Genomic DNA, 21770 nt, shown 5'->3' on the forward strand with positions numbered 1-21770 from the left:
TGTAGTGAAAATGAAGTTTTGTATGTATTATGACCAGGAAATTCTACTTTTATATATATATATATTGAGGAAAAACTGTTGCACAACTGCATCAAGAGAGATGTACGAGAATGTTGATAGCAGTGTTGTTCATAATAACAAAACATGGGGGGGCGCCTGGGGGGCGCAGTCGGTTGGGCGTCCGACTTCAGCCAGGTCACGATCTCGCGGTCCGTGAGTTCGAGCCCCGCGTCAGGCTCTGGGCTGATGGCTCAGAGCCTGGAGCCTGTTTCTGATTCTGTGTCTCCCTCTCTCTCTGCCCCTCGCCCGTTCATGCTCTGTCTCTCTCTGTCCCAAAAATAAATAAACGTTGAAAAAAAAAAATTTTTTTTTTAAATAACAAAACATGGGAAACAACCCAAATAACTTGGGACTCTGGAATGGATACATTATGATAAACTCCCGTGATGAACTATGAATGAAATGTAGCAATGATACACAACTAATTTGACCTGCTACTTCTCATATTCTGAAACTCCTTCTCCAGCCACATTGGCACTTTCTTGTCACACGAACACTCTAAGCCCTTTTTTCATTTTTATTTTTTTAAGTAAGCTCTGCGCCCAATGTGGAGCTCAAACTCATGACCCAGAGATTAAGAGTCTCATGGTCTACTGACGGAGCCGGCCAGGCTTCCCATTACATACAGTTTTTATGGGAATGGTTGATTAACTTCTCAAATATGTTTATATAATGTAATATGTTGATTAATTCCTGATAGAGGACAATTTTGCTCTCTTTAAATAAATCTCTCTTGGTAATTAATTGTTCTTTTGAAATATGGCTGAATTTTTAGTTAGAGAATTTGCATCTTTAATTGGGATTGGTTTATATAGTTTTCACAGGATCTTTATCAGTTTTCACCATTGATATCACATTAACATCATAAAATGATGTTAATCATTTCAGCAATGTTAGCAATTCTTTTTTTATTCCTAGTTTAAATATTTATTTATTTATTTTTAATGTTAATTTATTTTTGAGAGAGACAGAGCGTGAGTGGGAGAGGGGCAGAGAGAGAGGGAGACACAGAATCCGTGGCAGGCTCCAGGCTCCGAGCGGTCAGCACAGAGCCTGACGAGGGGCTCGGACCCATGAATTGTGAGATCATGACCTGAGCCGAAGTCAGATGTTCAACCAACTGAGCCACCCAGGTGCCCCTAAATATTTTTTTAAGGCAAGAGTGAATGCCTTTATTTTTTTAACATTTTTTTTCATGTTTATTGATTTTTGAGAGGATGTAAGCAGGGGAGGGACAGAGAGAGAAAAGGAGACACGGAATCTGAAACAGGCTGCATGCTGTCAACAAAGCCCGATACAGGGCTCCCACTCACAAGCGGTGAGGTGTGACCTGAGCCGAAGTCAGAACTTAACCGACTGAGCCACCCAGCTGCCCCAAATACACTTTATGTTTTAAGGCAGTTTTCGGTTGATGGCAGTACTGAGCAGAAGATACAGAGCTTTACCACCGGCCCCCACACATGCATAGTCCCCCCCATTATCAATGGCCTCCACCAGAGGGGTATGTTTGTTACATTTGATGAACATACAATTGCATGTCATTATCACCCAAAGTTCTTAGTTTATATCACGGTTCACTCTTGCTGTTTGTTGTGTATTCTGTGGGTTTTGACAAATACATAATGACATATAACCACCATTATAGTGTCATACAGTGTAATTACACTGCCTTAAAAATCCTCTGGGCTGTGCCTACTTATCCTGCATACCCCCCAACCCCTGGCATCCAGTGATCCTTTTATGGTTTCCATAGTTTTGTGGGGGTTTTAGTTAGTTTGTTTGTTTTTTGTTTTGTTTTTTGCCTTTTCGAGAATGTCGTATAGTTGGAATCATCCAATATGTCGCCTCTTCAGATTGGCTTCTTTTACTTAGCAAAATGCATTTAAGTTTCCTCCTTGTGTTTTCATGGCATGACAACTCATTTCTTTTCAGCACCAAATAATATTCCATTGTCTGGATGCACCAGCAACGTTTATTTATCTGTTCACCTACTGAAGGATATCTTGGTTGCTTCTAAGTTTGGCAATCAGAAACAAAGCTCCTCAAAACATTCATGTGCAGGTTTTTGTGTGGATATACTTTTCACTTCCTTTGGATAAATGCCAAGGAGTATGATCACTGGTTTGTATGGTAAGAATATGTTTAGTTTTCTATGAAACCACCAAACTGTCTTCCAGTTTTCATTCTCACCAACAATGAAAAGTTCCTCATTAGCTTGTGGTATTGTCAGTTTTCTGGATTTTGGCCAATCTAATAGGTGCATAGTGGTATCTCTTGTTTTAATTTGCATTTCCCTGATGACGTATTATGTGGAGCATCTTTTCCTATGCTCATTTGCCATCTATATATCTTCTTTGGTGAGGTGTCTGTTCAGATCTTCTGCCTATTTTTAAATCAGATTGTTTTCTGTTGAGTGTTACGAGTTCTTTATATATTTTGGATAGGTGTCCTTTACCAGATTTGTCTTTTGCAAACATTTCCTCCCAGTCTGTGGCTTGTCTTTTCATTCTCTTGATGGAGTTTTTCACATTTTAATTTTGACAAAGCCTAGTTTATCAATTCTTTTTTAGATCATGCCTAGTATTGGATCTAAAAGACCTTCATGTGCAAAGTCATCTGCATTTTTCCTATTTTAACTTCTAGGAAGTTTTTTTTTTTTTTTTTTTTTTTTTTTAGTTTTTAAAATTTTATTTATTTTGAGAGAGAGAGACAGAGGTAGGGAGGGGCAGAGAGAGAAGGAGAGAGAGAATCCCAAGCAGGCGCCACACTGTCAATGTAGAACCTGATGCTCGAACCACAAGACATGACCTGAGCCGAAATCAAGAGTTGGCAGCTCAACAGGCTGAGCCACCCAGGCACCCCATCTTTTATTTACTTATTTATTTTTAGAGAAACAGCACGAGTGCGAAGGGGCAGAGAGAGAGGTTGACAGAGAATCCCGAGCAGGCTCCATGCCACCAGTGCAGAGCCCAATGCACAGCTTGAACTCACGAAACAGCGAGATCATGACCCGAGCCAAAACCAAGAATCAGACGCTTAACCGACTGAGCCACCCAGGCACCCCAAATTTTTTTTCTTTAACAGGTTCACCGGGGTGCCAGGGTGGCTCAGTCGGTTGCATCTGACTCTTGGTTTTGGCTCAGGTCATGACTTCATGGTCGTGTTGGGCTCTTTGCTGACTGCACACAGCCTACTTGGGATTCTCTTTCCCTTTCTTTTTGTCCCTCCCTCCTCATGTCTCTCTCTCTCTCTCAAAATAAATAAATAAACATTAGACGCAAATAAATGAAACAGGTCTGCTATCACAGGGTTTCTGCTCCTGGAAGCCAGCCCCTCCTTGGGTGTAGTCACTGAAATACAGTAGATTGCTAGCCTATGCCACCTTTCCTTCTCCTGGAGATTTTTCTTCTCCCTCTACTTTGGCTTCTTGAAGACCACTTGGAGCAGGAGTGAGAGAAGAGGGGTGAACAAGAGGAAAAGAGTGAATAAGGGAAGGGTGAGGAGGGTAAAGCGTGAGGAGGGCCAGCCACAGGCTTGCTGAATCTTTCTCCCGGTCCAGGTACAAAGAGTGTGGCGCCCTTGCTTGAGTTCCTCGTCACATGTGGCCAGGACGGGGCTGCGAGCCAAGACAGCTAAGAGATGGGCCTGAGGCCTGTGCTGAGCCCAGTGAGGACATTCTTCCTGTCACCTCATGAGGGAGGGAAGCCCTTGGTAGTCGCCTGGAGATCTACCACGGAGCCTATCCACCGATTCTCTGTGCGCCTGTGATATCCTTCCGATACCTATTTCCTTTCCCTTGAATTAGCCATTTCATTCGCTTTCTTTTTCTTTTTCGTCTGTTTAGTATTTATTTGATTTTGAGAGAGCACAAGCGGGGGAGGGGCAGAGAGAAGAGGACAGAGGATCCAAAGTGGGCTGTGCACTGACAGGCTGACAGCAGCGAGCCCGACGTGAGGCTCAAACTCACAAGCCACGAAATTATGACCTGAGCTGAAGTCGGACGCTCACTCAACTGACAGAGCCACCCAGGTACTCGTCATTCACTTTCTTAAATTGCAAGAAAAACAGATGTTCACACAATAACAGAAATGCAATACACTAAAGCTGGAGTTCTCTCCCTAGGAAAACCACTGTTATCAGTTTGATATGTGTATGTATCCTCACAAATTTTTTCTGTGCATATAGAGACAGAGATGGACTAGATCTCTATTTAATTTGGGATTATGGGAGACAGAAGGCATTTTTACCAAAAATAGGGAGTCATACGAAGTTACTCTTTTTTTTTAACTTGTTTTAATGTGTATTTGTTTTTGAGAGAGACAGAGACAGAGCACAGGCGGGGGAGGGGCAGAGAGAGAGAGAGAGAGGGAGACACAGAATCCGAAGCAGGCTCCAGGCTCCAGCCGTCAGCACAGAGCCCGACACGGGGCTCAAACTCATGGATCACGAGATCATGACCTGAGCCAAAGTCAGACACTTAACCGACTGAGCCACCCAGGCCCCTCAAGGATGCACATCTTTGTCAAAATGTATTAGCCCAGGCACCTGGGTGGCTCAGTCGGTTGTGTCCAACTTCGGCTCAGGTCAGGATCTCACGGTTTGTGAGTTCAAGCCCCGTGTCAGGCTCTGTGTTGACAGCTCAGAGCCTGCTTTGGATCCTCTGTCTCCCTTTCTCTCTACCCCTCCCCTACCCCTCTCTCCCTCTCTCTCAAAAATAAACACACACACACAAAATAAATTTTTAAATGACAGTAATAACAAATGCATTAGTCAATTTGCTTGTAGATTTTTTTATTTCTTGATTTCTTCATGTATTGGAAATATGAACATTTTACGGGTGCCTGGGTGGCTTGCTCAGTTAAGCATCCAACTATTGATTTTGGCTCAGATCATCTCACAGTTGTGAGATCAAGCTCCACATCAGGCTATGCACTGAGTGTACAGCCTGCTTAAGATTCTCTCTCGCCCTGTCCCTCTGCCCCTCCCCTGTGCATTCTCAAAAAAAGAAAATATATATGAACATAATGATTATCAGTTATATACTGCAATCATTCTCTCCAAATTAGTGATTTATCTTAAATTTTGATTTTGGTGTCTTTGGCTGCATATACATTCTTTATAATTTCTATGTTTTTTCTTTATGGCTGCTAGCTTCCTGATCACACTCAAGAAAGTTCTCCCTGCCCCCAAACTATACATGAACATATTTACATGCATTTTCCCCCAGAGGCAGCATGGTGTAGTGGTTAGTTGTAGAAGGAGAAATTCTGGAGCTGGACCTTAGGTCCAGATCCCAGCTCTGGCATTTATCAGTTGCATAACCCTGGTTAATCTCTCTGTGCCTTAATTTTCTCATTAGTAAAATGGGGTTGTGGTGGTGGGGATTAAGTGAGTTTATATATGTAAAGCATTTAGAATAGTGCCTAGCATATAGAAATACTTGTTCCTTTATAGTTTCATTTTTTTACATTTAGATCTTTTTTTTCTTTTGCGTGTTTTTTTTTTTTTCTCAAGTGGATAGCCAGTTTTATAAAATAGTCTGGTTTTCCACTGATTTGAAATGCTACCTTTAGGGTATAGTGAGGAACAGCCCATCCCTAGGAGGGCCCTTAAAGGCCTCAACCAGTTCATAGCCAATCATAACTGCACTTGAAAGGAGGCTGTTCAGTTATTACTTTGTGGACTCCTTGGGATCCTGCTGAAGGCAGAAATTGTGAAATTGAATTTAACAATGTTCAGAAACTTGGCGGCCCCTCCCTCCCCTCTGAACTCCACCCAAACACAGGGCCAGGAAGGCCACCCCAGTAGCCCTACTCAAGGGAAAAAGCCTGAGGAGGGATGTGTTGGGAAACCACGCCCACTCTAAAAGTGCGCAAAACACAAGCTGTTTTCTGCAGAGTAATCATGGCAAGAGAAAAAGTGAAGCAAACTCAGTCGTGCTGAACTTTATACTAGAACAGAGAGTATGTACATATGAGATGGGAGGCATTTACTGTGAGGGTGGCTGGAGCTAGTGGAAAGTTTCTTCAGCCTAAGAGGCTCATCTGCATGAAACGTCTACTGCGTAGGGCCTGGCTGAGAACCATCCAGATTGAACTTCAGCTCCAACCCTGGCACCCGGAGTCCATCACAAACACGTCAACTGTATTTTAGGGTGTGCTGCCACCTTCTGGCCAAACTCGTGTTGCTGTCACATCACAGGCAGTTGTAGCAAAAAGTGACGCAGCCACACAAGTGCAATCCGGTAACCCCAAACCCCACCAAACACACCCGCAAGCTGCTGGCTGACATTCCGTGGTGACTACAGGTGGTGCCACTCAGCTGCTAGGGGTCTATGATGGGGCGTATTGGGCAAGCAGACCTGAACAGTGGGGTGAGCCTAAATAAAAAATTCAAATATCCTGGGGTGCCTGGGCGGGGGTGGGGGGGTGTTCAGTCGGTTGAGCACCCAACTCTTGGTTTCGGCTCAGGCCATGATCTCACAGTTCATGGGTTCAAGTCCCACGTTAGGCTATGCACTGGCAGCGTGGAGCCTACTTGGGATTTTCCCTCTCTCTCTCACTCTCGCTCTCGCTCTTTCTCTGCCCCTCCCACACTCTCTCTCTCCCTCTTGCTCTCTCTCAAATAAACTTAAAAAAAATTTTTTTAACCTTTTAAAAAGAAAATTCAAATATTCCAAATGCAGAAACACCAGTATATAGATTCCGTTCTCTCACAGTGAAATAAAGAGGAGCCAGGCCCATGCCTGGGCTCAGCGCGCTGCAAGTTCGTGCTGAAAAGAAGCTGGAGAAAAGGCTGTGAATCCAGGAAGAGGCTCTGAAAAGTGAATTGCTATCACTCGACTTCGCCCGCATCTTCTCTGCTGTCCTACCTCCCATCCGCCTGCCCCGCCCTCTGGTAGCCGTAATGCCAGGCACCCAGAAGTCCAGAGCAACATGCCTGGGGCAGTAAGACGTCCCATCGCTCTCTAAGGCACACTGAAAGGCCTCTGACTGCCGAGGTCCCAGTGGAAACGGAACGAATAGGGGGCGTCTTCCTAACCTGGGGAGGGAAGGGAAAACAAAGCCAAGGAGATGTCAACTAAAACGTGAATGTGATCTTTATTATACAGCACATGTGGTATCTGTACATCCCAACAAGTATACAGGATACTCTATAAAACCAAACCTGACCACTCAAAGTTACACTGGACGAAGATTTAACCCAAAGTCACGTCTTGTAAAAACACAACGCGGTCCTGTGTGCCATGTTCCGGATCGAGGCAGCACAAGAAGGGAGAGGAGGAGGACTGGGTTTGGGCCAACGTAACATCCTCTGGTTATTGCACTTTCATTCTACACACTCAGTACGTTATGCTTTTATTAACACTGTAATAGACATTAGTCCTTTTGAAACAAATAAAAATATTACATAAAGGTAAAAGACAACAAGCCATCCAGACCAATTTTCTTTTCAACCCTCCGAGTCAGGTGGCCTCCCCCAACTCCAGGTATTCACATGGTCTCTACGCTCCTCTCAACTGGACTGGATGTTAACAAAGCAGATGTAGTTAAACATAAAACCCTTTTAAGAACAGTAGTGCTACTTGCAACTCCCAAAGGAGAGTGCGATACAAGTTTCTGAAGGTTACCCCCCCCCCCCTTATCCACTTTGCCGCAGCACTGGCCCTAACCACTCCCCCCGGAGTCAGAAGGAGCAATCCACTTTTTTGTTGTTGTTTTAAAGAAAAAGTGGGTTACTTGATCCAGCAAATCCAAAAATCAAGCTTTGAAAACTCAAAGAAGCAACTAGTCTTTTGGCAAAGGACTCGTCAAGGGCCATTTATCCCGCTCTGAAGCAGTATGGACTCTGGCTGGAGTCTCCCTGGTTAGCCAGATGGGAGACCAGGCGTGCCTTCTCTCCAGAGCAAGGCCAGACGGAATCTCTACTCCCCATGGGCTACTGTCATCACCGATCCCTCCTGGCTTCTCAGTGCTAAATAATAAGCCAATAACAACAATAATAATAACAATAATAAAGTGTCATGCAGTGCAGTTATCACTTTGGAGCCCTGCCACGCCAACCTCTTCTCTCATCAGGGAAAGACTTCTGGCCCCTCTTTGGCAGCTCAGGTAAAGAGGCATCCAAATGCTGACAGGGACTGGTGGAGAGTTCTACCGTTCCCGTTTCCATCTGTCGTAGTTAATAATAGCCTTTCCTTCAACGTTTCCCTGAACTTTAGTGTTAAAAAATCAGGAGAAGCTGCTGTCTGGGCTCTGTTCCCTTGAAACTGATGGAGTCACAAGTGATTCTCTTTGGTCCGGAAAGAACCAACACTGCCCTCTTTCCCAGAGAAGTGGAAGGCTCGCTCAACCCGCGAGCCGCGGGCCTGTGGAAACCTCACCCAGGCGAGCATTCCTCAAGTCATGCCAGACTGCCCTCGCTGCCAGCTCCCTGGGCACAGTGTCAGCCACTCCGGGGCTCCGGGCTTCATCTGTTTTTCTGATTGCTCTGCAAGAAGGTCCCTCACTCGGTTCTGAAGTCACGTAAGGGACCGGACTTCAAGCACATTAAAAATGGCCAGGTGATCATTTTCGGGCTGGGGTAAACCGCCCTGATGAAGTGATTAGAAGGACAGAACACAGTGAGGGTCATTCTTCCATCCCGTCCTTCCTCCTCCCCAGCCACAATCTCACCTCACCGCTCGGGAGCACATACAACCAAATCTAGGAGGGAAATCTTTAGGACTTTGGTCTTGTCGAGCCCTCTATAGCCCAAGTGCCCCCCAGACTTCTTTGAATACCTAGTGTCTTCCCAAGTAATATACAGTACAGTACATTTCATGGCATCCCATCACCGTAGTAACAACAGGTGCCAAGGAACAAAGGATCCGAAATTAGCGGACAATGTTATAAAACAAAAGCAAAGTATGCAGCGTGTTATATATATGCACTCCTGCACTCAGCCTGCTGAGTGTTTAAATAACACCTCCAAATATCTATATGTGGACTTTGGCTGGCCTGGAGATTTTCAGGAATATTTTGCACCTTTCCTCAGAATACTTTTTTTTTTTTTTTTTTTTAATGAATTGTTAACACAACTACCGTCTTACTTAGCACTGGTCCCTCCCATCCTCCTTCCTCCTCACTCAGGCAAAAAATCTGCTAGGAAACTGGTGTCTGAGAGCTGACAAGGGACACTGGGTGGAGGACAAGGGACCCTCCCTCCCCGTGAATGGGGGCGGGAACTAAGACTTCGGAAGAATGTTAGGAATGGGACTTCAGCACGGAAGCAGATTCCTGATCCCAGCTAGAGTAAAGGAAGACCGGCTGCGAAAGGGAAGCACAGAAGTCCTTTATGAAATCTCATACAGAACAGACACTGAGACTGTTTTTCCGGCAGGTAGACACTACTCACCTCTCCTTTTTAAATTTGAAATCTGGCTTCCTGGAAGCCCCATCATTGTTTCCAGAAGGACAAACGAGTTAACGTGACAAGAACGGAGTGATGATTTGAAGAAGTAAAGCTATACATAGGTGTTAAGAGACCTACCGAACATTCTACCAACACAAGGCTGGCGCTCACAGAACCCAAAGATACTGGGTGTCTCACTTTATTGTTTGCAAGTAGAAAAGTTTTTAGCACTAAGTGGAGTTTCTGAAGGGCTCCAAGTGCTTAGAGGGTTACTGTGCTCAAACGTATCATAATCCGAGCTCGGGATAGCCAAAGAGTTAAAACTGAACTTTAGATTCCATTTCTACTCCGTTAATGTTTAAGAGATGGTCATTCTCTCGGAAACAACCCTACAAAATTCCAGCAGCAAGTCCGCCCATTTTCTTACACATCTACTCAGGGACCTGCTTCACAGAGCTGGAGGTCAGGCACAAGGGACAGACCACAGTGCTTGGGGACTAGGCAGATGCGACAGAGGCTCCTCACCTCCACTGCCTCTTCCTTCACCTGCCTGGTTTTCTAAATCTAGAGGACCATTTTGGTGGAGAGAGGCTCGAAGTCAAGATCTGAGAGGCACCGATATTTAAACTGTTCCCCTTCAGAATTTCTTACTGTGTACATCTCCTGACAAATGCTCACACTGTGTGTGTCCCAACTGCAAGGGAGGGGAACCGCCCCAGAGGCTAACACACAAGGGCGAGGAGCACACACAGAGCTACAAAGAGCATTCTTCTTTTTCATCTGGTGCTTGTCTTCTTGCCTTGTATTCAAAACAAGGTAAAAAGAAGGGACGAATTGCGAAAGAGATCTCGGTGAAAAATCTCACTGACCCAAGTTTAAAAACATCAGTGTGTTAGGTTCAAACACAAAAACGAGAGTTTTTGATTCTTTTAAGTTTTAGAAACAATGTGGTATCTTTCTAGTAGGTTTGCGTGGAAGTTCACGGCCTCCAGATCACTGCCCCTTCTCAGGTCTCACCAGATACTCCACATGGGTCAATGTTACTCAGACACTCATCCCCAGGTACCATGTTAACTGGACCTTCCCCATGTTGAAACCCAAAGGGGGGAGGGGGGGGTAAATGTCAAGAATGAAGGGAAGAAAAAGAGATTGGGTCCTGGGGTTGCCAGTAACTCAAAATCCAATCGCATATGTATATATACACATATGCACACACACACATTTTTTTGCCTTTATGCAGCCTCTTGGTGATGTAACCCATGAAAGCTCCCCCAGAAGTCAGGGATATTCGGTCCCATCAATGTAAACACGCTGGCACCATAAGGAGCAGACAGCTCCGTTTCTAGCTCCCTCACCGGGGCCTCTGGCTGCTGCGACCTGAGATCTCCGGCTGCAGGTAGCGGAAAGTTATTTTTTTGTTCCGATGTTCTTACAATCCCAGAACTAAGTTCATATTTTCCAGGGGTCCTGACGACTAGATAGAACCAAACTATTCCTAGCTAGAGCCGAAATTACAAAAATTCTAATTTTTAGTACTATCGCCACCGCAGTGCCCCACCTGTCTTAGCAACATACAGTGAGCAGACGATGGTGACATTTGCCTCCTTTTCAGTTCTGGGGCTGGAACGTTGCATTCTTCAGTGTTTACGTGTCCCACACGATCTTGTGCGGACGGGATAGTGTGGGGCATCGGCGAGCCGCTGAACGCACCCCGACGGCCAGCGAGCTCCTCGCTACCTGGCAGGCGCCTCTGCCTGGGAAGGTCTCAAGTTGCCCAGCGGGCAGCAGTTCCCTCGGGAGCTCTCTGAATAAACGTCCAATTCTTCCCGCGGCCAACAGGTGAGGGGAAGGAAAGAAACAGAGTAAAAGAGAAAGGTCTTTGCTTTCAAGTAGAGTCATCCAGTCCCCGGTTCGGCTGCTCCGAAGCGGACGCGCACAGCCGGTCCATGATGCCCCGAAGCATGGGCTGCACGATGCCCAGGAGGGGCCTCTGGGAAGGGTCGCCGTCCCAGCAGGCCTCCATCAGCTGCCAGCACTCCTCGTCGAACACGGGCAGACGCTCCGGCCGGGCCCCTGGAGACGGGCGCGTGGAAAGAAGACCAGAGTCAGCGACGGGGCCGGTGCCACCACAAGGCCTGACCGGCTCACAGACCGATGGCCCACGTGGGGCTCAGGAGCTCTGGCTTCGACTGCAGACACCTAGGTTAGAACCTGACAGTAACGGTGACAGAACACTGGAACGCACTGGCATAGGAAGTAGAAGAATTGGAAATTTTAAAGAAAAAAAGCCTTGACACGGTTCAGCGCAATGCTACCTGAAAGCAAAGGGGCGACCTCGGTGTCTTCCCCGGATTCCCTGACGGTACGTGGCCCTGCGGTGCGACGGCCAGAGCGGGTGACAGGAGGCCCGGCTGCAGGGCCTGGTCTCAGTCTCCCCTTGATGGGGGCCGGGGCGGGGTCGGGACAGGGTAGGGCTTGTGGCTCTTACCTCTTCGCACATTGTTCCAGAGATGGTCTTTGCTGGCACACCTCTCAAATGCTTCGGGGAGCTTGACAGAGCCCGAGCAGATATACCAGAAGAGGATGCCAAAGGCGTAGACATCGACGGAGTTGTCGTACTTCCCTACAGCAAGAAAGGGCGACGGCAGTGAGCCGGGGCGAGAGATCAGCTGTGCCCCTATAACTGGGTCTGCAGAGGTCATCACGCCTTTTTGTCTAAAGCTTTTAACAGCCATGATCTCCCACAGCAACCCCGGTAGGCAGGACCGCTGACAACGCCCATCTTCTACCCAAAACCACAGCACAGGAAGGGCGATGCGAGACACCAGGATGGCCAAGACCAGAGCCTGACAAAGGAGAAGGAGGACAGGCCTCTGATTTTGATTGAACAGCCAAGGAGACCCATCCTGACGGGTCGGATTGGGGAAATAAGCTTGGGAAACACAGGTGGGTGAGCAGATTGGAACCAGAATGTAAAAATTTTTAAATTTTTTAAAAATAATTAATTTATTTTTGAGGGGGGGTGGTGGGGAGGGGCAGAGAGAGAGACAGAGTCCCAAGCAGGCATGCAGGAGCCTGATGCGGGGGCTCAAACTCACGAACTGTGAGATCATGACCTGAGCTGAAATCAAGAGAGTCAGGACGCTTAACCAACTGAGCCGCCCAGGCGCCCTTAGAATGTAAAGATTTTTTTAGTTTATTTTTTTCTTTCTGAGAGAGAGAGAGAGAAGGGAGAGGAGCAGAGAGAGAGAGAGAGAGAGAGAATCCCAAGCAGGCTCTGCACTGTCAGCACAGAGCCCAATGTAGGGCTCGAACTCATGAGATCATGACCTGAGCCTAAATCAAGAATTGGACACGTAACCGACTAAGCCACCCAGGCACCTCAGAATATATAAAGATTTTTAAAAGACAGAAAAGTCTGGATTCAATGGGCAGCATGAGGTCCTTTAGGTTTTAGGGCAGGAGGTGACACGAAGAACCTATTTTAGAAAGATTCTTCTGACAGCAACTGGATGGACTGCAGAGAATCAAGGTAAGTGAAATACCAAGCAACCAAAAGAAAACAACCGTGGGGGGGGGGGGGGGGGGGAGAGAGAAATGTTCCAAGAAGTGAATTTCGAGAAAGAAAACGACTGTATGCTGAGTCCACCGTGGGTCCCGCTCACCCCTGCCCTCACGCGCATCACTCAGGGAAGGGCCGGGGCCGGACCTGTGTGTGAGGCCAAAGAGAGCAGGCCACGTACACGGCTCATTTTAACTTTTCCCCACGCTGATGAGGGGCCTGCCGGGACTGTCCCCTCTTCCCTGGCACGGACACGACCCCTTCCCCCCCCAACCCCTCAGGCTCAAACTCTCGAGTCCTCGTCTGGTCATCCTTTGCTGTTCACCATCGACACCTAGTTAACCACAAAATCCCACCCGTTCCTCCCGTGAACTGATCCCGAATCCGGCACGGCTTTTTTGTGTCAGTGCTGCTACCAGCCTGATCCTGGAGACCCAAACCCCTGGTCTGCCTGCCTTGGTTCTCGCCCCGCAAAGCCCCTCCACCTTCCGCTGCTAAGCTGACCTTCCGTGAACGTGTCCTCATCCCCCGCCTGCACAGTTCTTTTTTTCAAATTTTTAGAATTATTTTTGAGAGAGACAGAGAGAGAGAGAGCAAGTGGGGAGGGGAAGAGAGAAGAGGGACAGAGGATCCAAAGCAGGCTTTGTGCTGACAGCAGAGAGTCCTATGTGGGGCTTGAACTCGCAAATCGTGAGGTCATGACCTGAGCCTAGGTCAGACGCCTAACAGACTGAGCCACGTGGGCGCCCCAAAAGCTCAAGTTCCAATATTTCTTCCACAACGAGACTTTCTTCCTCGGTGTGGATTTCAAGCTCGGTGTGTTTCATCTCCAACCTTGTTTGCTTTTACTCCCCACAGGGATTTGTTCCCTGTCAGGCAATTTTCCTCATACTTCCCTTTCCCCAGCCTCCAGAATGTTCTCTCCTTCCAGACACCTGGTTAGATTCTAGAGCCAGAAAGACCTAGATTCCAATCCCAGCTCCATCATTTCTAGCTCAGCATTGTGGGGGGGCTTTCTGATGTTCACCAGTCTGGACTTAACTTTACCCGTGATGTGGGCACAAAAATGCATCAGCGGCAGCACAGACTTGCTGTGAGGATTAAATGGAACAAAATATATGAAAAACCGTACTCGCACTGCCTAGCTCCAAGAACATGCTTAATAGCAATGCCCTGCCCACATACCAATTTTTCCGGACTTGACTCAAGTCCTACCCCAAATCTCATACCATATAACTGTCAAACATTTCAACCTTCACTTACCACCTGTCTGAACACCAGCATCACATCATGTAGCACCCGATTTAGCACCTGGTCACACAGTCTGATGCTGCTTCCTAATTATTTAATCTCTCTTAATAGATCTCTGTCATTAGCGAGTTCATTGATGATCAGGGCCAACTCCTGATGTACAGAAGTTCTTCAATCAGGACTTTATGATCAACTAACTGGTTGATGATGGCAACCGCGGCACGAATAGCCCAGAGAAACGTCCAAAAGCAGACTCGGTGACTCCTAGTTACACTTCTCCTTCTCACCCCTTCACCTCCTCACCTTCCCCCTACCTGTCTTTAGGTTTCCCCTCCCCTGGCTCTCCCTTGCCCGCCCCAGACCGGCCGGTAGTACTTGTGGATACTACTTAAGCAAGAGGTAGAACTCATTAAAGCATGGAGCCCTGCTGAGGCCCACTCCTGCCCTGCAACTTACCTGTGAAAAGTTCAGGGGCCATATGGATTGGTGTCCCCACAATGCTGCCTGACATCATGGCCTCTGGCTTGCAGAACCCTAAGTCAGTGATCTTGGCACGGTTCTGCTTGTCCAGCTGCCAACAAAGCAGGGCAAGAGTCAGCCTGCGTCTGACCCTGCACGTAACGCTCAGGGGCACACTCAAGCTCAGGGGCACACTCAAGCTCAGGGGCACACTCAAGCTCTGAAGCGGGTGTCTACTTCCCAGTAGCGCTTCCTCAATCCTGCTTCCCGCCTCCCTGTCTCCAGACTCGTTCCCATTCCCATCTTCCCCCCAGACTGTAAGCAACCTAAGGGCAGGGGCTGCCTTTTTCGTCTTTGTATACCTAGCGCTTAGCACACTGCCTGGCACATAGCAGGAACTTAGTAAGTCTAGGAAGAATGAATAAGTGAAGGACACGGAGGAAAGGATTTGGGTTCCTGATTATTCTTCTCTGACCTCCAGACCCCAGGGCAGAAAGTTGCTAAGTAAGAAGGCTGAGGTCCTCTGGTGAGGTGAGGAGAGTTTCCTGAATTCCCTGCAGTTTCCTTTCCCAAAGGCCCAAGAGAATAAATCTACGTCTCATTTGACTACAGATAAGCCTCTTAGGTTTCGGCCTATGATTTTAGGACGATCTTTCCCTTCCCCCCAAACTGCTGTCATCTCTCTGTATGTACCTGTTGCCAGAAACACCTCAATGATAATGCAACACAGTGTCAAGAGAATATGTCAGAGGAGTCTCTACAATTGAGATAACGGAACATGACCACCTTACCTTTAAGGTGCATTTACCCATCTCAGCCCTCATCCAGCACCTGTGATCAAACCCTAAGCAACAACAAGACCTGGAAGCCTCGAACACATCGTCACAAAAGCACAAAAGAGCAGAAAGACTATTCCAGATTAAAGGAGGATAAAAAACATGACAACAAAGTACGCTGTATGACCCTTGGAGTGAACCCTGGATCAAACACACAAACAAATGACCGTATTCGGGTAACTAAACATATTTGGGACAACTGGGAAATGTTAATATAGACTGCATGTTAACTAACAGTATTATACCAATGTTAAATTTCTTTGGTGTGATAATGGCATTTTAATTACACAGAAGAGTGTCCTTTTTAGAAGATACAAGCTCAAGTACTTAAGAATGTGTTATCTGCAACTTACTTTCATATACTTGAACAAAGAGTGTGCGTACGTGTGTGCGAGACTGAGGAACAGAGAGAGACTAACCCAGGAGAAAGAGAATATGAATCCGGGTGAACCGTATGTGGTCGTTGTACCACTCTTTTCTCTTCTGTAAGTTTGAAGTTTTTCAACAGTGTTCGGAGGAAAAGCCTTAAGCAACGTACGCTCAGTCTATGATGCGGCTTCACGCTCCCCAAGCATTATGTCTGAGATCCCATCAATCCACTGTTCTTCCGGCAGCCTCTTCCTATGATCAAACTCACATTCATGCGGACCCTCCCAAGGTCACTTAACCCACGGAGGCGGGGCGTTATCTCGGGGAAACAGCTCTACTCACCAGGACATTTTTTAGCTTGATATCACGGTGGACAAGTCCCTGGCTGTGCAGGAAGCGGATTCCTTCCACCACATCTAGTGCTATCTGTAGACGTGTCTCCAGCGTCAGCCCAGCCTTGGGGAGACAAAAGGGCTCACGTGTCACTAACAAGACAACTCCTCAGTCCAACCTGCTTAAACCAACTAAGAGTTCCTTCTGCGGGGCACTGAGAGTCGGCCTGCACTAGGGCACACAGGACAAGCGCAGAGAGTAGATGGGAAGAAGGGAAGAGGAAAGAAGTTAGGAGGAGGAGGCTGAGGGGTTGCCCCAAACAGGACTACAAGAGGCACAGTCCAACAACTGAACGCATGAGTTCATTTCCATCCCCTACCCCCAACAAACTCTGGAACTGCCCTTGAGACCCAGAGTACTTCCGGGTCTCAGGGTGCGTGGCTGGCTAGGTCAGCGGAGCATGTGACTGCTGGTCTCGGGGTCGTGAGTTTGAGCCCCACGTTCGGCAGAGAGATGACTTAAAAATTTTTTTAAGTAAGAAAATAAAAACATATTTTTTACGAAAGAGGTATTTCTAGGTTTCTCAGGCAGAATGACCTCTGCTGCATTGTAAGCCTCATTGGCCCAGGTTTGACTTTACAGATTCAAGTATCAAACTCACACATCTTACTCGTACCGGGCCTCCAACTTAGGGTCTCCTGAATTCCAGAGGACATTACATCACTCATCCAGAAGCTGAGATTCAGTTTTCTAGCCCTCTTGTGGGAAAGCATCAGACAGTGCTGAGCTTAACTCCTCTGAAATGAAGAGGGAGAGCCACCGGGAGAGTCATTTTCTCGACCCTATTGAGTTTCCACGGCTCCTGCAATGATTTCTAGCGATTCCTGTCTCATATCCGGAAGCGTCCGCATAAACTGGCATGAGAGGCATCTGTGAGAAGGGACCTACCCACATGCGCTGGGGTTAGCTTCCCCCAGCCCCACTGAGCCCCAGTGTAGGGACCAGAGAAACGAGCGTCTCTACTTCCCTTGTTGCTTTGGGCGAGGGAAACTGAGCATCCGACTGACCGTATCTCCTCTTCGCTCAAAATCTTTCAACAGCTTTTCAGGGTCTAGACTGCGATTTGAATTCTACGGAAATTCTTTTTTAAAAAAAAATTTTTTTTAATGTTTATTTATTTTTGAGACAGAGGGAGACAGAGCATGAGTGGGGGAGGGGCACAGACAGACGGAGACACAGAATCCGAAACAGGCTCCGGGCTCTGAGCTGTCAGCACAGAGCCCGACGCGGGGCTCAAACCCACAAACCGTGAGATCGTGACCTGAGCTGAAGTCGGCCGCTCAACCAACTGAGCCACCCAGGCGCCCCTGTGTGGAAATTCTTAATTCTGGTGTTCTACAATTTGTTCTCAACATGTCTTTGCACATCACGCTCCCCTAGTCCCAGACAGCTGCTCCAACACGACCAGTGTCCTTCAGGTGGAGGGCATGACGCTCCTCCTTCCCCCTAGCGTGGCCTCTTCCTTCTACCAAATTTTACCCATCAAGGTATATTTACCAAACTCAAATCCTCATGACATACTCACTGACTACAAGTCTCTTAGAAGCTTCTGACAATTAGACTTTTTTTTTTTTTTAAGTGAGCTCTCCACCTGAAGTGGGGCTTAACTCCTGACCCCGAGATCAAGAGTCACACGCACCACTGGCCGAGCCAGCCGGGGGCCCCTGGCAATCGCACTTCCTGATATCCCCTTCTGGTGCTTAATACAGGCTCTTGGTCAAAAAGGAGTCACTGATAAATACTGGCTGCTTAAATGACAAAAACTGGCTCATCCCTCGAGAGCGAAAAAAGGAGGAAGAACAGCAAAGTTATAGGACGCTTTTCTGCTCCTCCGCGTAGTCTAGGTTTGTACCACCATCACCAGAGGTGACGGTGGCGAACTGGCAGCGTTCTGGGCCGAAAATCAGACTCTGAGAAGTCTGTGAGGTTTTTCTGGATTGGGGTAATCAAGCTTGATTATTCCAACAACGTCTTGTGAAAGCTAGAAGGTCCGGACAGACAAGGAGGGATGACAGGCCGGGGAGGATCCCGTGCCTCCGGCTGCGTGGTCACCCCCTTGCCCTGCCTCACCTTCAGCCCGGTGTAGAGGTCCCGGTGCAGCCTCTCCATGATGAGCAGCACGGCGATGCTGGAGCCGCCGCCGTAGCCGTAGTCGATGACTGAGCCGTGGAGGTCCACCAAGCGCTCGTGCTTCGGCAGAGACCTGGTGGGAACGAGAGAGGCCGCGGCGGCCGTGCTCCGGTCTCACCCTGCACAGCGTGCCGCCACGTGGGAAGGGATACCCCAGAGACCACCCTCAGTCCAGGTCCAGGGGGAACGGCCCTCGGTACAGAGGAAAGGGAAAGACAACGGCCTCCAGTGAGGACAAAGCGTCACAGAATCTAGAGACGGACAGGCCGCAAGGACTAAGGAAGAAGTCCAATGGGAGACGGAGTCTGTGAGAAATCAGGATGGTGGGGAGAGGGCAAGCAAAGCCACTGAAGGCCTGGCAGAGAGCACGTGACTGGAACAAACCCAGAAATACTGTCCACGACACCCTGCCACGGGGCACAGGAATGGAGAGACCAGGGACGCTGTAGCTCTTGGTACAAAAGTCGTGTCAGCTTCTGGCTTCTTCTCTGGATCTTTTCCCACAGGGATGAACGACAGGAGAACCCACCTCATGTAGTGAAACTCCAAAGCCAGGTCATTCCAGTGCTTCTCATCCGGAGGGACGACCGACTTGAGGGCACACGGGAAGTGTCCTCCCCAGTTGTCACACAGGTACACCACACCGTACTGGCCCCGGCCCAGTTCCTGACCCAGTTTAGGTTTACCTATGAAATATGGAGACAGGGATGGGGCAGGAGGAATGGGAGCCTGCTGGCCAACCTCCCTAACATTCTTTTTTTTTTTTTAAAGTTTGTTTAACGTTTATTTATTTTTGAGACAGAGAGAGACAGAGCATGAACGGGGGAGGGTCAGAGAGAGGGAGACACAGAATCTGAAACAGGCTCCAGGCTCTGAGCTGTCAGCACAGAGCCCGACGCGGGGCTTGAACTCACAGACCATGAGATCATGACCTGAGCAGAAGTCGGCCGCTTACCCGACTGAGCCACCCAGGCGCCCCATCCTCCCTAAGATTCTTGGATGTGTGCGGTCCCTGGCCGGCTCGGTCAGTGGAGCGTGTGACTCTTGCTCTTGGGATTGTGGGTTCGAGCCCCACGTTGAGTGTAGAGATTACTTAAAAATAAAACCTTAAAGACTGCCTATGAAGAAAATATATATCTTGTTTAAGAAAAAAGGAAAAAAAAAAGGATTCTTAGACACAGACCTAAAAGTAGGAAGTAGTAATTCTGACAGTTCTGGAAACTAGTAGAAAGTACCCTAACTGGTCTGATTTATTTATTTTTTTTGTTTATTTATTTTTGAAAGGGGGGGAGGGGCACAGAGAGAGGGAGACACAGGATCTGAAGCAGGCTCCAGGCTCTGAGATGTCAGCACAGAGTCTAACGCGAGGCTTGAACCAATGAACTACAAGATCATGACCCGAGCTGAAGCTGGACACTTAACTGACTGAGCCACCTAGGTGCCCCCTAACTGGTTTGATTTAAATAAACCTGTCATGTCACTTGAACTATACAAATAGTGGGACCAGCGGCGCCTGGGTGGCTCAGTCGGTTAAGTGTCCAACTTCGGCTCAGGTCACAATCTCGCAGTCCGTGAGTTCAAGCCCCGCGTCGGGCTCTGTGCTGACCGCTCAGAGCCTGGAGCCTGTTTCGGATTCTGTGTCTCCCTCTCTCTCTGACCCTCCCCTGTTCATACTCTGTCTCTCTCTGTCTCAAAAATAAATAAACGTTAAAAAAAAAATTAAAAAAAAAAAGAAATGGATTCTGTAACAAATAGTGGGACCAAACAGACTTTAGGGTTTCAAAAACACATCAGTGGGTGCTTAGGTAGCTTTGCAAGGAAGCAGCGCTAGAGGTAGAACATGCGAACGCCAGGTATCCAGAAACTTCTCCCAATTTACTTGGGAAAGACAGGGACTCACGATGTAGCAAGACATCCTGTAAAGAACGGCTTTCCAGAGAAAGGCGAGCCAGGCGGGGGGCATGATCCTTGCGAACCTTCAACCAGAGATCTTCCGTTTTCTCCAACCGACCTGAGTGGCCAGCTTCTAGCTGGAAGAGAAACAGAAAGAAGACACGTGACTTTCCAAGTCCCTAGTTTGGCTTCCTCACCTATTATATGGGGACAATAATATCTACCTGCTGAGGACAACTGAGAGAGTTTCACAAGCTGTGCAGAACACGGCTCCGACACTGGCATACAGTGAGCTCTCGATAAATAACCACTTTGCCTCCTGGATGCGCCATCTCCACACCCTCCCCTCTATACACAAGTACACACATGTGCACGCGTGCACGCTCACACACACACATGCACACTCTGAGGGGACAAGCACGTCACATAACTGTGAACCAGTGTGAAAGTTACAAAGTCGTCCTCCTCTGTGACTCATTTCTAAAATACTAAATAAATAAAATTCCTACCCCTTGATTTTCATTCCTCACTCAGTGAAATGGGGAGAAATTAACTGAGTTCCCTTCCTGTTCCCAAGAGTTAGAAAAATCTCCACGTGAGAAATGTACTGATGAAACTTCCTAAAACATGATATTATCCTTTAACATACAGGAAGAAGATACACTGATGATCTTAGAAAAATTACACGCAGAGCAGTGGGCAAAATATTGCTCGACAGGTAAGGCTCTTCTCTCTCTTCCGACATACGCACCTGCCGCAAGGAGGCTGCAAAAGCCTCGTGAGAACTGTTGAGTCGGGTCCGGAACTGGCTGCAAATGCTCTTGGCCAATTTAGAGGCACTGAGGCTCTCGATGGCTTCCTGGGCCACCTTCCTCTTCCATTCCAGTGTGATGGCGGGTGGGCTCACCCATGTGATACGCTGGATGATCTGGGGGAAGAAGAGAGGAAGAACATGCAAGGGTGGGACAGGAGCCACCAGAAAGAGCCAACGCCCTTCCCCTCTGGGCTACCCACTCGTTAGGAGCAGGCTAGTAAGAAAGCAGCCACGTGAAGGCCAAGATTCCTCTCCCATTCCACCTACCTCATAATCAGGGCTCAGACCAAAGGAAAGCATCAAAGAACACTAGGCCTAGTCTACGGGCTCACAAACCCTCACTACATACAGTCAGCGCCGGGGGCGCCCGGAATTCCCTTTCTGAACTCAGTATGGAATAAGAGCCACATCAAATTCCAGAGAAGAAACCACACAAATGGCCTCTGGCAGGAAAGCCTGATTCTGAGAAAACACTTCGGCTGGGGAGAAAGGAATCTGAAGAAGCTAGTGAAGGAGAGTCTTAGGGCTGCACAAAATATTTAAACGCACCATTCTCAAGCGTTAAAGTGGCTCCGTTCCTAATTATCTCAGAGCTGGCATAAACCAGAAC

At 47.8% G+C, this 21770-nt stretch overlaps 1 protein-coding gene and 1 long non-coding RNA gene across 8 annotated transcripts in view; one reads left to right on the forward strand and one right to left on the reverse strand.

The window, feature by feature from the left end:
* The window catches only part of LOC102901138, a 41229-nt gene that overhangs the window by 7274 nt on the left and 12185 nt on the right, over window positions 1–21770 (forward strand). Inside the window, exons 3-4 of one of the 4 annotated variants that reach the window (XR_002151356.3) lie at window positions 14378–14523; window positions 20998–21064. This is a non-coding gene — a long non-coding RNA (uncharacterized LOC102901138). Of the gene's footprint in view, window positions 1–3619; window positions 3884–6778; window positions 7488–14377; window positions 14524–20997; window positions 21065–21770 lie in introns of those variants that run through there. The other 3 variants (XR_002151357.3, XR_442280.4, XR_891285.3) reach the window with 3 other exon arrangements.
* Window positions 7142–21770, reverse strand: part of DSTYK (dual serine/threonine and tyrosine protein kinase) — a 50039-nt gene continuing 35410 nt past the window's right edge. The window contains exons 6-13 of one of the 4 annotated variants that reach the window (XM_003999411.6): window positions 21098–21274; window positions 20354–20483; window positions 18983–19139; window positions 18394–18526; window positions 16273–16386; window positions 14723–14837; window positions 11942–12076; window positions 7142–11526 (exon numbers count right to left, since the gene is read on the reverse strand). In XM_003999411.6, the coding sequence (XP_003999460.1) occupies window positions 11339–11526; window positions 11942–12076; window positions 14723–14837; window positions 16273–16386; window positions 18394–18526; window positions 18983–19139; window positions 20354–20483; window positions 21098–21274 (1149 nt within the window). In that variant the 3' untranslated portion in view covers window positions 7142–11338. The other 3 variants (XM_045049020.1, XM_045049021.1, XM_045049022.1) reach the window with 3 other exon arrangements.

This window comes from Felis catus, chromosome F1 (assembly GCF_018350175.1).
Source record: "Felis catus isolate Fca126 chromosome F1, F.catus_Fca126_mat1.0, whole genome shotgun sequence".
NCBI lineage: Eukaryota > Metazoa > Chordata > Mammalia > Carnivora > Felidae > Felis > Felis catus.